Here is a 14,749-nt window from a genome sequence, read left to right as displayed (position 1 = left end):
TGCAACTATTGTGTATGTGCTTATGTACTGTATACTGTATGTGTATCTGAATATACAGTGTTCCTACAGTATTTACAAGATTGTCTATATGTGTATATATACCTGTATATGTATCTGTGTATATCCATATATGTATACCTATGTATCTGTATCTGTAAGTGTGTGCATATCTAAGTACAGTATATGAGTATATGTAAATGTGTATCTATGTAATATAGTATGTATAGTACAACAGTAAACACACTGCAGCATGTTTTCCACTATAAAAGGCCATAATCTATGTATAGGTATAGCAGTGTTCTGTATGTACCTGAGTGTCTCTATGTGTTTGTACTGTACATCTATGTACAGTATAGCACTGTATGAAGTGGTCAGGAACGGGTGGCCGGCGGTCGGAATCACAGCAGTCAGCATACCGACACTGGGATCCCAGCCTCAAGAATGCTGACAGGGGGGTGAGTGCAACGAAACCCCTTGCAGCCTCGCTGCGCTCACCACAGGTTCTATTCCCACTCTATGGGTGTCGTGGACACCCACAAGTTGGAATAGTCCTGGGCCCCCTGCCGGCATTCTGGCGGCCGGGATCCTGGCGTCGATATGCTGACTGCCGGGATCCCAACCGCTGGGATCATAACTACATCCCGTATGAAGCTATCTCGGTACACAAATGCAAATGGTAAGTTCTTGCATACAATGCAAGCACAGATGTGAATTAATGAATTTGAGTGTAGGCCAGTGGTTCCCAAACTTATTTGAATCACGGCACCCTATAGTATAAGAATATTTTTTCATGGCACTCCTAGTTCAAGAGTTTCTTAGTGAGAAATTTAGAAAAAAATATAAAATTAAGTAAATTGTGTTTATATGTCATCCTTAGGTTCAGTTATGTGGTGAGGAACAATATTCGCTTCATTTTGTCCACATATTTTAAGATTGCCAGCCACTATCACTGGTTTTGCCTTTTGCATGGACCATAAATGATTTGATTTGGTCCTGGACCACCAACACAGGGCACCCCTGCAAGTGCGTCGAGGCACCCCAGGGAAGGCACAGCACCCAGTTTGGGAACCACTGGTGTAGGCCCATCCTACTATATTATGGTCAGACACAAATTGGCTGGATCTTTCTTTTCATGAAATTGGGTATCTCAGGACAGGAACTGTACAGCGACAGAATCACCCTGACTTGTGGGAGGGTCATGGTAGAGTTATGGGCTTGCATCTAAAGCTCCATGTGATCCTGGGTCATATTTACAGGGAAGGGCAGCCTGTTTCTGATGGATCTCTTGCACCTAGCATGGAGTTGGTACAATTGCCAATAGTAATAATGATGATGCCTGCAGAAGTTGGCATAAAATCAATTGGTGGCACAGCTTTCGGCTTGCAGATGCATGGACACTTGTATTAGCTAACCAGAATCTTGCATAAACATAAGGTAGTAAATCTGACTTCTGCTGTTAAATTCAAAATCAGCCACTTTGCTGTCATAATTATCCCCCGAGTCTCCCAGGTACATAAATGATTGATTACATAAGCTATTCCTCATGGATAATGCATTATTGCACCTCTCTTGTTTTTACTTCCATATTTAACGAGATGATACGGAGGACTACAATTGTGAACACCAGACTTGAAACGATCCTATTGGATTTTATACTGCAGACTCCTAAAAGCGACCTTGTAAGTACCAACACTGAGGGGGATATGTTTCATTGCACAACTTTACTAATATATTCTATCTCAAACCTGTATTTCAAATAAATATTTGATACTTTAATACAAGAAGGTGTCCGTACACTGACAGGTGAGATACACCAGGTAGTTTAATCAGACATTCAAATGTGGCCTTGTGGGAGTACTGTATACACCTATTTTCATGAAGACTTCCACACTTTGACCTACTTTAATATGGGAAGGTTTCCATACATTGACAGATGAGATTTATTTGGTATTTGAACCATATATTCCTATGTCGATATTTGGTTATACAGATGACCAAGACCATATATTCTGCTTCCAAAGGTTCAGTACCTGTCCAGCATTCTTTGATCATTGATGGAAGGGTGCATCATTATCTGTAATTTTGCTGTCAGGCAGTCACTTTGTGCTAAGTTTATTATTATCCATAGACATGCACAGGGTCTTAATAAGGGATGTGCCGGACATGCTATGGGCGGAATTCAATAGTTCTCTCGTGCTTGATCTCCCATCTAAAGTGATAGGAAATTGCAGGGCGATATTCAGTTGATCCCCCTTATTGCACTGATTACACCCATATCAGTTGGGTTTAGCCGCATAGAGCAGCAAACCCCAACTAAAGTCATAGGCTTGATAGTGAAAAGTCCCATTTGGGCTCCCAAATGGGTCACTTTTCATGCATTTCAACTCGCCAGCCCTGGGTGTAGTGAGCTGAAATTATGATATTGTGCCTGTCAGCAAAAACAATTGAATGGCTGCCGGCGTGTGCAATTGTTGGCGGGAAGGGGGGGGGGGGAATAAATTGAATTCTGACCTATTTGTTTTATGTTGGCATGCAGGGAGAGAAGGGGTGCACGGCAGCAGCAAACTCACTGTGGAAATCAAGGGTGGTAGAGTGAAGCTTTGCCTAGTGCCTAGAAGACTAGCATTTGACCTGCTGCCAGTGTTTAAAGGAATGCTGGACTAAACCTAATATTTTAATTTTCAGATGTGAACCATGGAGGCAAAATACTGGACAGCTCAAGATCCAATCCACATGTTAAGGATAGTGTCCTGATGGGATGTGATTCTGAAACCATTGTAGTTACTGTAACATCAATGAACTCTGCATGACTTAACTCATTCACACAGTGCATTCCTGTACAGCAACCCAGATAAGCTTTCTCTCTGCCTGCTTAGTTAGAGAAGGCCCTCTCTCAAGGGCCGTATTATCCATAAGGCTGACTCGGCTGAAGCCTAGGAGCCCGGAAATGGGTTAATACAGCCCTGCCTCTCTCTGGCCATGGTGACAGACTGTAGAGGACTGAAATAGAGCATGGTGGACATGCTTAGGGACGTATACACACTACAGTTATTTCATGTGTATTATTAAGCTCTGTACTGTAATTCACAGCAAGCTATTCATTAATGTGAAATTGGGGCTTTATTTTTTTTTGCTATGTAACTTTTACACCCTGGGCTGTGTCCCAGTGTACTGTATGTAACATTATTAAGTATTGGTGGAGCCATTCTTATTAATAGCTAGTGTATACTGTTGTGAATGGTAAAGACTATCACTGAGTAAATTAGTATTTGCACCTTTAACATCTCTTTGCAAGAACGTGTTCTCCTTCACGCACAGTAGTTTATAGTTTATCTGAACAGCATTGCCAAGAAGAGTACACTATATTTTGTGTTGTACATGATCAGCTTCCAATTTAGAAGTTTATCCTCCTATACTAAAAACACTAATTTAATGTACTTACCGGGGGTCCTGGAGGCCCGGGTCTTCCAGGAGGACCTTCATTGCCCTGTAAGATATGAAACACTATAACATTTAGTTTATTTATGCACCTATTTTTGTTAAATATTAAAATAGACTGTAAAAATATTATGCTTAACTGTTAAGTGCACAAGCTCTTTAGTATGTCTTGTCACACACTCATCAGGATGAGCTAATATATCATATAAAGCAAAAATACCCAAATACAAAAGTGGGGAAAAAAATCTAGCAACATGTTGTTTATGGCTCCAGTTTGCATTGAAGTATGCTATACAGTACAGTATGTTATAACCATTTTACATGGGAACAAATTAGGACATACAGTATATAAGTAATGCGCTAAATATTTACAACTATAAACCACAAAATCAGAATTATCTTAATTTTGTCAGTAATGTGCAAAATATTTTTAAACAAATACCAATACATTTTCCCTGGCGTGATCGTAGTGAGCTGTCAATTGTATCAAAGAGGCTTTAGTACTTAATAAACAGAAGCATGATGAAATCAATTTAATTAATATCTGCTTAATGCTGTTTTTCAAAATACATTGTATGTCTATAAATAGGAAATTGGTCCATACCTTATCTCCTTTAGGCCCCCCAGGTCCTGGATGTCCAGGTCTCCCAAATTGGCCCTGTAAAAATTAAGAATATTTGATTTTTAAACAACAATAAAAGCCATCAGCAACACATTTGCTTTGAAAAGTTGCTTTTTCGAGGTCAGCCAAACCCAATTAAGTCTCCCAAGAAGCATCTTCTCCTCTGACTGATAAAACAGCTGCATTCTACTGATAAGCACACAAACTGAGATGATACAATGCTGCTAGTGGTTGCTTTTTCACCTTGGCAGATCAAATGTAAAGACCCTACCTGGTGTACGTTGATACAGTGAGACATTCATTTTACTGCTTCAACTGAAATCTGCATATCATTATCTTTTTATTTTGCATAAATATTTGCAAAAATGCAGCCTGTGTACAGCCAACTTTCTGAATAGTACAAAAGTTTTCATAAAAGCTCTTTATAAGTAAGGGATATACTAACATCTTGCATCCATGACAATGTTTTATTGACAGTCATTGCACTTTGAACTCACTATCTAGCAATGATCTGAAAAGTTTAGTTTTTTTTAGAAATGTTCATAGACAGTATTTTACTATAACTAAGTACAGTTTCCTCCATACTCTATAATAAAAGACAACATAAGATACTGTACATGTATAGTGTTTCCATTTGTTTTTGTATTAACTAACTAATGCTCTGAAATTCTAATCAGCTGAAAGAACTTTGTATATCTGGAAAACAGTTGCTCAACTTAAGTTCCTCATATTATGGACTGTCCCGCTATTTCACTGCGGGCCACTGTGTGGAAAGAAAGTTGTGAAGGATTAAGGTTCAGCGCTGCTTTGCATAATATTGATGGAAACGGAGGTGGTGCCACAAGGCCACCATCTGTTCTCGCTAGGCTATGGTGTTTGCAGGGACCAGATTTCCTGTACAAGAATGTTGGGAGGTTTGGTACATGCCAAATATCTTTTCTACATTCAGACAACTATTAATTTGTAATAAACTGTCCTAAAAAGTTGTCCTAATACACTGCCTTATCTTTCTTACTTTTAAGTTGATCTTCTCCTGGCTCTTGTTTTGGCTATAACAAAAACTAGTCATTGTGTACAGTTGTGTTCAATACATGGGGAATAGCTTAAGTATGTCATATCTAAGGGAAACAAAATGCTTTGTGGATAAAATAATATTCTGTTCAGAGAGCATAATTTACCCATGTCATATCAAAGGGAAGCTAATCAGAAATTGTAATTGAAATGCTTTATAATGATAATATAAATCACTTCATATATCCAAAACCAGTGAATAAGTGGCAATGGACCTTTAATATCTTTTTTACATTTTACCTTACATAATGCATCCTTAAAGACAAGTTTCATAGACACTATAATAAAGAATTGTTTAAATTATAATTGCATATAGAACCTGCATGCCTTCAGGACACTTTCTCTATTCTATAGCTCTAACTCGAGACTTCTAGGACATGGAAAGGATCTAGAATGACAGTAGGCCCTGTTCTAACCTTCCCTTCCTTCTCTGACAATTTTTTTGTCAGAGAAGTAGTGGTGAATAGATACTGTGTGCATTTATTCACAGGAGAGTGGGTCTATGTCCATTCAGCTCCTGTAGCATTGTGCCAACACAGTGACAAAAGAAAAGGGGTGTAGCTCATGGGCACAGCATTTCCCATGAGAAAACACTTCCTAGACATGACACCAAACCTCCTAATTTTGGCAGAAGTCCCTGTCCCTCCAGGTAGAAGGTTGGGCGGAATGTGTAAGTGAATTTGAATTTTTGAGCAAATAATATTTTAAAAAAAATTAATAAATAAAATAGCAAAATATCTTTAGCATCATGTATATAGTGCTAAAAATAATTGAGGAGATTTTACAAAGCTTGGAGAGAGACAAATTGGAGAGAGATAAAATACCAATAAGCTCCAACTATTCCTGTCATTTTGCAAGCATGGTCTGTAAAATCACGGTTAGAACCCGATTGGTTAGTACTTTATCTCTCTCCAAGCTTTGATAAATCTCTCCCTACATCTTTTCATGAATGTTTTCTTACTGTATCCTGTGCACATATCATAGCTCAAAAATAGAAAATGAGGAGAATGATTAGACTCTTGACATGAACTATGACCTCAGAACTATGGTTAAATTAGTAAATTTTAAATGAGATAAATATATCAAAAACATTTTAAGAAGCATTTCTTTCTCTAATGCATTTTCCCTTTGTTAACCTATTTCATTTAGAATGGTATATGTTGTTGCACAACACAAAGCGGATTGCAATGTTATTCCATTAATGGAGTAAATAGGAAAAAAAAACAACTTGAAGATTTTACTTGTACTGAAGGAAGGCATTTACTTTTCAGAACTTTTTAACCTTTCTCATTTAATCCTTGTTTTCTGGAGTCAAAAGTCTCCTCAGACTGTCTCTGAATTAAATCAAAGGTTTCTTTCAAAATAATAAAAATACAGTTTAAGAAATGTCTTTAAAAAAGTGCTACACCTGGCCTTCAGGAAGGCACAATCCACATGACAATAAAATACTTGTTTAATTAATATAAAAATCAAGTATAAAAATACAAATAATACTCCCGGGAGCTAATTAGTCACAGCTATTGTACACAATAATAGCACAGAGCATTTCTTGTAACATTAATTGCGATGTCTAATGTTACTATAGTATCACACAGGGCGTCAGAACATTTATGGGCTGGGGGCCAAGATAGATCCTCATTTGGTGCCCCCTGGGGGCGGAGCCACCAGGGAGGAGATGGTGGTACTACTGGGACAAAATGGAGATGGCACCATGGTGGGGAGGAGGTGGGAAGAGAGAGGGAGACTATCAGGAAAATAAAGAGGAAGAGAGTGTCAGGGAGAGTGAGGGAGAGAAGGGGGCAGTGTCAGGTAGAGAGAGAAACACTGTCAAGGAGAGAGAGGAGCAAGAGGAGAGAGAATGTTATGGAGAGAAAGAGAAAAAAGAGACAGGATAGAGTGTTAGGGAGAGAAAGAGAGAAGCTAGAGTGTTAGAGAGGAGCGAGAGTGTTAGGGAGAGAGAGAGAGAGAGAGAGAGGAGAGAGAGTGTTAGGGAAAGAGAGAGGGGAGAGTGTTAGGGAGAGAGAGAGGGGGGGAGAGTGTTAGGGAGAGAGAGAGGAGAGAGTATAAGGGAGAGAGAGAGAGAGAGAGAGAGAGAGAGAGAGAGAGAGAGAGAGGAGAGAGTATTAGGGATAGACAGAGTGTTAGGGAGAGAGGAGAGTGAGTCTTAGGGAGAGAGACTGTGTGTTAGGGAGAGAGGAGAGGGAGTGTGTGTTAGGGAGGGAGAGAGGAGTGAGAGTGTTAGGGAGAGAGGAGAGTGAGTGTTAGTGAGAGAAAGAAAGGAGAAAGAGTGTTAGGGAGAGAGATAGGAGAGTGTTAGGGAGAGAGAGAGAGAGAGGAGCAAGAATGTTAGGAAGAGAGAGAGAGGAGAGAGTGTTAGGGAGAGAAAGAGAGGAAAGAGTGTTAGGGAGAGAGAAAGAGGAAGAGAAGGTTGGGGGGGGAGAGAGAAAGAGGAAGAGAAGGTTGGGGGGGGAGAGAGAGTGTTAGGGAGAGAGAGGAGAGCGAGTGGAACAGGGAGAGAGAAGGAGTGATAGAGACACTATTGTACCTGTCCTGATTACACAGCAGCACAGCCACGGGTCTCTCATGGAGGCGGGCACTCTTCTGCATTAGGTCACTCCCCCAAAACACCTGAAATGCGCGGCAGTTTGGAACTGCTGGGGGTTGGGTTGGGGAGCGCCGTTGCCTGGTCCCTGCGCTGCACGGAGGTTGTGATGTGCGGTCTTTAAACTGACCGCACATCGCTCCTCCTGTGTACATTGGACGGCGCCTCTAATGTTTGGGTGGGGGGTCTGACCCCTTGCCCCACCCATTCCGATGCCTCTTGTATCACACAGTCCAATAATTGTAAATGTCAAATACAGGACAATGGGAGATTATATAGTCCTTTTAATCATTCTTAATAGACTCACATGTACGGATCATTAGGATACTTGGCTCCTTACTTATGATGAATCCACAGTAATATCCTGTGTGTAAATAGAGACTCCGTACCTGTTACATTGTACGGGGGGGTGTGGTAACTTGAGACTTAGCACGGTCCCGGCAGAGATAACCCCAGATCACACTGTCCCTTGCGGGTATGTGAAGATGGTCACTGATGCTATAAGGCTTACTGGGGAATTCAGATGTACCTTGCTGTAAAGCCTGTGAGCATGGTCCCCGTTCTCACAGAACCGTCCGGCCACCAGAAAGCAGGCAGTGTGTAGCCGTGGATCTATTCGCTGCAGCGCATCCAGGTGCAGTGGGCACCCCTCGACTCCGGCTGATCACCGGAGGAAATAGCTGACTGATGAAGGATCCTGTGTGCCGGGTAATGCTGCTGTGTCAGGTGCAGCCGGCATCACTCTGTCACTGGGTAGTTAAAAGCAGAGACAGTGTGCTAGATCTTAACTGTCGGATGCTCAGTGCCAAATGGTGATGTTAGCCGGTATGCTGATAATAAGCCAAAAAAGTGCAATGTGGAGTTCCAATCTCTCCCAGGAGAACAGGCAATCAATTCAACATGTATTACCACTCTACGGGTGGCTTTTTCAAGAAAGTAGCAGAATTTGCAATTCTTTGGATCACATGCTGGGGGCTGCCCATCACAGGACAAAGATGCCCAGCATGCTAACAGCCGCCCCGACCATGCTGAAATTGCTGTAGCACCGCAATTTCAATGTGATCGCTAAAATTAAGAAATCCTCCTGCCAGCCCGCAGGAGGCCTGTCGTCATCTTTTTCATTGCTGCAGCTGCAATGTGACATCACGCAGCCGACCCAATCACACCCCCGCCATGCCCTCATTCATGCCACCAAGCCCCCATTTCTAAGCCATGCCCCCGCAACGCTCCATTAATAGAGTGTTGCCGTCCCCCTCCCAAATTGACAGGCAGAGGCGTTCACATTTTCTGCAGTACGCAACCGCAAAAACTAAAAGGATGCAGGGCCATGCACAGGATGGGCCCTGCCCATGTGCCCGCATCCTTTTAGCATGTTTTTGCGGTTGCGTACTGCGACCCAACCTGAATCGGGCCCAATGTGCGGAGTTATAAAAGGGCGAAAAGTATAAAATGGTTTACAAAGTGCAAAATCCCTGTAGATGTATTTGGAAATCTTTCAAGACAATCAGAGCACAAGAGAAGGAAGGCAAAATGTACTTATTAATTATGAAGGCTAGAATTATTTACTTAAGCAACAAAGATAATTATATCTTATGGAGAAAAATTATTTAAGGAATATTTTTATAGAGGACAAATTAATGTATTATTTCATTAAAAGGGCAGTACTATTTCAACATTATTTTAAGAGATAATATTATTAAATAATTAGATTGTATAGTAATAATAATTAATTTATATGAGAGTCAACACTTATTTTATGGCAATATAAATGCTCTCAGTAAATATTAATCATTGCTCTCATCATAAGTAAATTCTTATTACTCTGAATTGTACTGTAGAATTATTATATGAATATTTCCCCTAAAAATGAAGTTAACATGATATTTTCCTTTCAATATAATTATACAATCATTTGTCCTCCATATAAAATAATTTATGTTTTATATAAAAATACTACTACTACTACTACTAATAATAATAATATCATCATCATCATCATCATCATCATCATCATCATCATCATCAATAAGTAACAATCTCCCTCATAATTAATATAATTAATAAGTGTATTGCTAAACACTTAACTAGGGATATAGTATAGTCCAGATTTGCAGCAATTTACAAGTCACCACAAACTACAGTAATTTTTCAGCAAGCTGGCAATTTGAAAGTTGAGAAGGCAAGCTGGCAACAATAATTAATAAATACTATTATAAATAAATAAATGATATATACCCACACTTTGGGGTCACTCACAATAGTGCCAGACCAAGGCCAGTCAGCATGGATCTGTATTCCCTAGGAGGATAGGACTGACTGTACTAGGGTTCTTCACACACTTTTAAACAATTGTGATGGCATGCCGGGTCTCTGGCACTTGTAAAAATATACCGTTATGGTAAGAACTTACCGTTGATAACGGGATTTCTCCTATGTCCACAGGTATCCACAGGATAACATTGGGATATGCCGGAGCGACAGCGGAAATGGCACAAAACGATCACGAGCTTTCTGGCCTCCCAAGATGCATCGGGGCTTCTCCATATAATCCCGCCAACTGACTCAGTCAAATCAGTTATTTCCACAGCAATTAGGCAGGAGCATCAGGTAGAAACCTATTCAGGCGATAAGAACACACATGCACACCATTCCATGCAAGAGGGAAGATATTTAGTGATTGTAAAGATCCTCAAATCAGGTGCGTCAGGGTGGGACCCCTGTGGATACCTGTGGACATAGGAGAAATCCCGTTATCAACGGTAAGTTCTTACCATAACGGTATATTTCTCCGGCTGGGTCCACAGGTTATACACGGGATAACATTGGGATTCCCTGTCACGTCTAGCAGAGTTTGAGGATCCGGCAGCTGAGATTTGCCCGAGGAGGTAGCAGGCTGTTAATGAACCAGATGAGGGGGCTGGATATAGTTCCTTCGCATGGGACACGGAGCAATGAAGAACGTAGGCGGGGTTTGAGAGTCAATGGAAAGTATTTATTATATACAGGGCTGAGGTAGAGAACCGAGGCTGGAGCACGATGGTTAAGATGTGGCTGGAGGCAAAGAACTGTGGACTGTGATTTGAAAGACGAGACTGTAGATGAGGAACTGTGGAACTGTGGATGATGGTTGAAGACGTGGCTGGAGACAAGGACTGTGGACTGTGGTTTGGAAAACGAAGGCTGAAGATAATCTGCAGGCGGTGGTCGGTGGTACAAAGGCGTGGCTGGTGAAGGAGATCTGTGGAGTGTGGCTTGAAAGACGAGGCAGAAGACCCGGGGCCGACTGTGCCCAAAGAGTCTTACTGGACCGGGTTTTCCAGGGGCGCTTCCACAGGCAGTAGCAGGGTAGGAACAGTAGGGCTGCAGCAGCAACAGAGAACCGACCAAGCAGGATCAGGAGGAACCAGAATACAGCAGGAATCCTGGGAGCACAGGCTAAAGCACCTACAACAGGGTTGTAACTTGAAGCACTGGCATCCCTGTCCTAAACCAGCCCCCTTTTATAGGGAGAGCTTCCCCTGGATTGGCTGGAAGAGACAGGAAACAGGAACTATGCTCAAAACTTGGTCTCCAACATGGCGGCGCCCAGTAATGCAGACCTTTTTGCAAAGCCACATTGCTCACTGCCCCTGGTCTCCTAGCAATGGCTCAGCAAGAGCGACCCACTGTAGCGACGTCCTGCCGCCACGAGCGTACCCCCTCACCGCCGCTACTGTTGCCCACGGATCTGGCGCAGCAGCCCACCTCCACCACTGCCCGCACATCACCAAGGAAGCCAGCCCCGCAGCCCCAGCGTACCGGTAAGACTCCGGACGCTGACAGTACCCCCCCTTTGCGGGTGGACTCTGGACACCTATGTGGTTTAGTTGGAAACTTGGCATGAAATGTCCGAAGAAGTCTTGGAGCATGGACATCCTCTGCATCTACCCAAGATCTCTCCTCTGGCCCATACCCCTTCCAATCGACAAGGTACTGGATGCGACCATAACGTCTGCGAGAATCAAGGATCTTGTAAATCTCAAATTCGTCTCCATGTGCTGATTGGATCTTGGGTGATTTAGGCAGAACGGCTCTGAACCGATTAAGTACCAATGGTTTTAAGAGAGAAATATGAAATGCATTAGGAATTCTTAACTGCGGAGGTAATTTCACTTTGTAAGCCACAGGATTCAACACTTTTTCGATTGGGTAAGGCCCAATAAATCTGGGAGCAAACTTTTTTGTAGGGACCTTTAATCTTAGGTTACGTGTGGAAACCCAAACACGATCTCCTACCTTAAGGCTTGGTACAGCTTTTCGTTTCAGATCTGCATAGGTCTTATATCTCTTGGAAGTCTTGAGCAAAGTCTTGTGAACTTGTTTCCAGGCTTCAGTAAGTTGTCGAAGTGTTGACTCTGCGGCAGGAACCTCGAGCATAGGCAGAAGTTGGAAGTCAGGAACTCTTGGATGGTAACCATAATTAATGAAGAATGGAGAATATTTTGTGGCAGAGTGATAAAGATTGTTATGAGCAAATTATGCGAATGGGAGGAAGTCCAGCCAGTTGTCCTGTGAGGAGGACATGAATAAACGCAGAAAAGTCTCCAGATCCTGGTTCACTCTCTCTGTTTGACCAACCGTTTGGGGATGATAGCCTGAGGAGAAGTTTAATTTCACGCCAAGAGCAGAACATAGGGATCTCCAAAACTTGGCCACAAATTGAGGACCTCTATCAGACACAATTTCTTGTGGTAGACCATGGGGTCAAATGATCTCTGCTATAAACAATTTTGCCAACTGGGATGCAGAAGGAAGGTTAGCAAGAGGAACAAAGTGTGCCATTTTAGAGAATCGGTCAACTATGACCTATACGGTGTTCCGCCCACCAGACATAGGTAAATCTGTAATAAAGTCCATAGAAATATGCGTCCATGGTCTTAGTGGTACCGGTAAAGGATGGAGTAACCCGGCTGGTGGACCTTTGGGACTTTTATGCTGAGCACATTTTGGACAGGCAGCCACGAATTCCTGAACGTCAGTCCTGAGATGAGGCCACCAGTAGGAGCGCTGAATGAATTTAAGTGTCTTATGACCGCCCGCATGGCCCATGAAGGAGGAGGAGTGAGCCCATGTAAGAAGTTTTTTGCGCAGATTTGGTTCAATGAAGATCTTCCCTGGAGGAGGAAGTGGATAGGTATTAGTTGCAGAAAAAGAGGTGGATTCCAGGATAAATTGCTCTTTTGAACGGTCAGAGGGTTCTTATGAACTTAGGGAGTGAGATAAGGCATCTGCCTTTTTGTTGAGGGAACCTGGTCGGTACCTGAGCTTAAAATTAAAACGGGTAAAGAAGAGTGCCCATCTTGCTTGGCGTGGGTTCAGACATCGGGCTGACTGTAGATACAGGAGGTTCTTGTGATCTGTGGTTACCGAAATTGGATGCTGAGCTCCCTTCAACAAATACCTCCACTCCTCAAAGGCCAACTTAATTGCCAGTAATTCCTGTTCCCCAATAGCATAATTCTGTTCAGCGGGGGAGAATCTTCGCGAGAAGAACGCACAGGGATGGACCTTCTTGTCCTCGAAAAGCTGGGATAATACTGCTCCCACTCCCACAGTAGAGGCATCAACCTCCACCAAGAACGGACGGCTGAGATCGGGTTGTCGAAGAACTGGAGCAGTTGTGAAGGCCTCCTTTAAAGATGAAAAAGCTTCCAAAGCCTCAGGAGACAACTTGGCAGGATCGGCTCCCTTCCTAGTTAATGCGGTTATAGGAGCTATGACAGAAGAATAATTTTGAATGAATCTTCGGTAGAAGTTAGCAAACCCCAGGAAACATTGAATTCCTTTAAGGGTAGCTGGAAGTGCCCAATCCTGAATCGCCTGGAGTTTAGCGGGGTCCATCTGTAACTTCTGCCCTGAAAGAATGTAACCGAGGAATGGAATTGTGGGTACTTCAAAGGTGCACTTCTCTAACTTACAGAATAACTGATTCCTTCGTAAACGAGTTAACACTTCTTTGACTTGTTCCCGATGGGTCTTCAGATCCTTAGAAAAAATGAGGATGTCATCCAGATATACTACCAAGCAGTCATAGAGAAGATCTCTGAAGATTTCATTAACGAACTCTTGAAAGACGGCTGGGGCATTACATAGGCCAAAAGGCATTACCAGGTATTCGTAATGGCCATCGCGGGTATTAAATGCCATCTTCCATTCGTCCCCTGGGCGAATACGTATAAGATTGTAGGCCCCCCGTAAGTCCAACTTAGTAAATACAGTAGCTCCTTTAACACGGTCAAACAGTTCTGGAATCAGAGGTAACGGATATCTGTTCTTAACTGTTATGCCATTGAGACCTCTATAGTCAATACAGGGCCGCAACCCCCCCATCTTTGTTTTTGACAAAGAAAAACCCCGCTCCAGCCGGAGATGTAGAAGGCCTGATGAACCCTTTCTCCAAGTTCTCCCGGATATACTCCGACATGGCCTGTGTCTCGGGAAGTGAGAGAGGGTAAATCCGACCTCGGGGAGGAGTCTTACCCGGTACTAGCTCAATGGGACAATCCCAAGTACGATGCGGAGGCAAGGTGTCCGCCCCTTGCTTACTGAAAACATCTTGAAAAGCTTGGTACTCCACAGGAAGGCTGGAAGGGCTGGAAGTACAGAGAGGTCTAACTGAAGGTAAACAGTTCTGAAAAAGTCTTGTCCCCAAGAGAGAACATCCATAGTTTGCCAATCTATGTGGGGATTGTGTCTGATTAACCATGGAAACCCTAGGATTAGTTCATGAGAGGCTTTAGGAATTACAAGGAAAGAGATTTCTTCTGAATGGAGAACTCCGACCTTCATCTTGAGAGGAATAGTACGAAAGGATATAATACCCTCAGGGATATAACTTCCATCCACTGCGGTAACAGAAATGGTACGATCCAGAGGAACTGTTTGTATTCCAGATCGTTTGACCAGAGCTGACGTAATGAAGCTTTCGGCGGCTCCGGAGTCGAGTAGTGCAGGGATGAGAAGAGAAGAAGAAGGGA

At 42.6% G+C, this 14,749-nt stretch overlaps 1 protein-coding gene across 7 annotated transcripts in view; it reads right to left on the bottom strand.

The window, feature by feature from the left end:
- The window catches only part of COL19A1 (collagen type XIX alpha 1 chain), a 1,277,374-nt gene that overhangs the window by 259,925 nt on the left and 1,002,700 nt on the right, over positions 1-14,749 (bottom strand). For all 7 annotated transcript variants that reach the window (XM_063916766.1, XM_063916758.1, XM_063916759.1 and 4 more), the window contains 2 exons: positions 4,043-4,096; positions 3,443-3,487 (listed from right to left, as the gene is read on the bottom strand). In XM_063916766.1, the coding sequence (XP_063772836.1) occupies positions 3,443-3,487; positions 4,043-4,096 (99 nt within the window). The remainder of the gene's footprint in view (positions 1-3,442; positions 3,488-4,042; positions 4,097-14,749) is intronic.

This window comes from Pseudophryne corroboree, chromosome 4 (assembly GCF_028390025.1).
Source record: "Pseudophryne corroboree isolate aPseCor3 chromosome 4, aPseCor3.hap2, whole genome shotgun sequence".
Lineage (NCBI taxonomy): Eukaryota > Metazoa > Chordata > Amphibia > Anura > Myobatrachidae > Pseudophryne > Pseudophryne corroboree.
The sequence above is the reverse complement of the archived record's forward strand: the minus strand, read 5'-3'. Positions and strand labels throughout refer to the sequence as shown.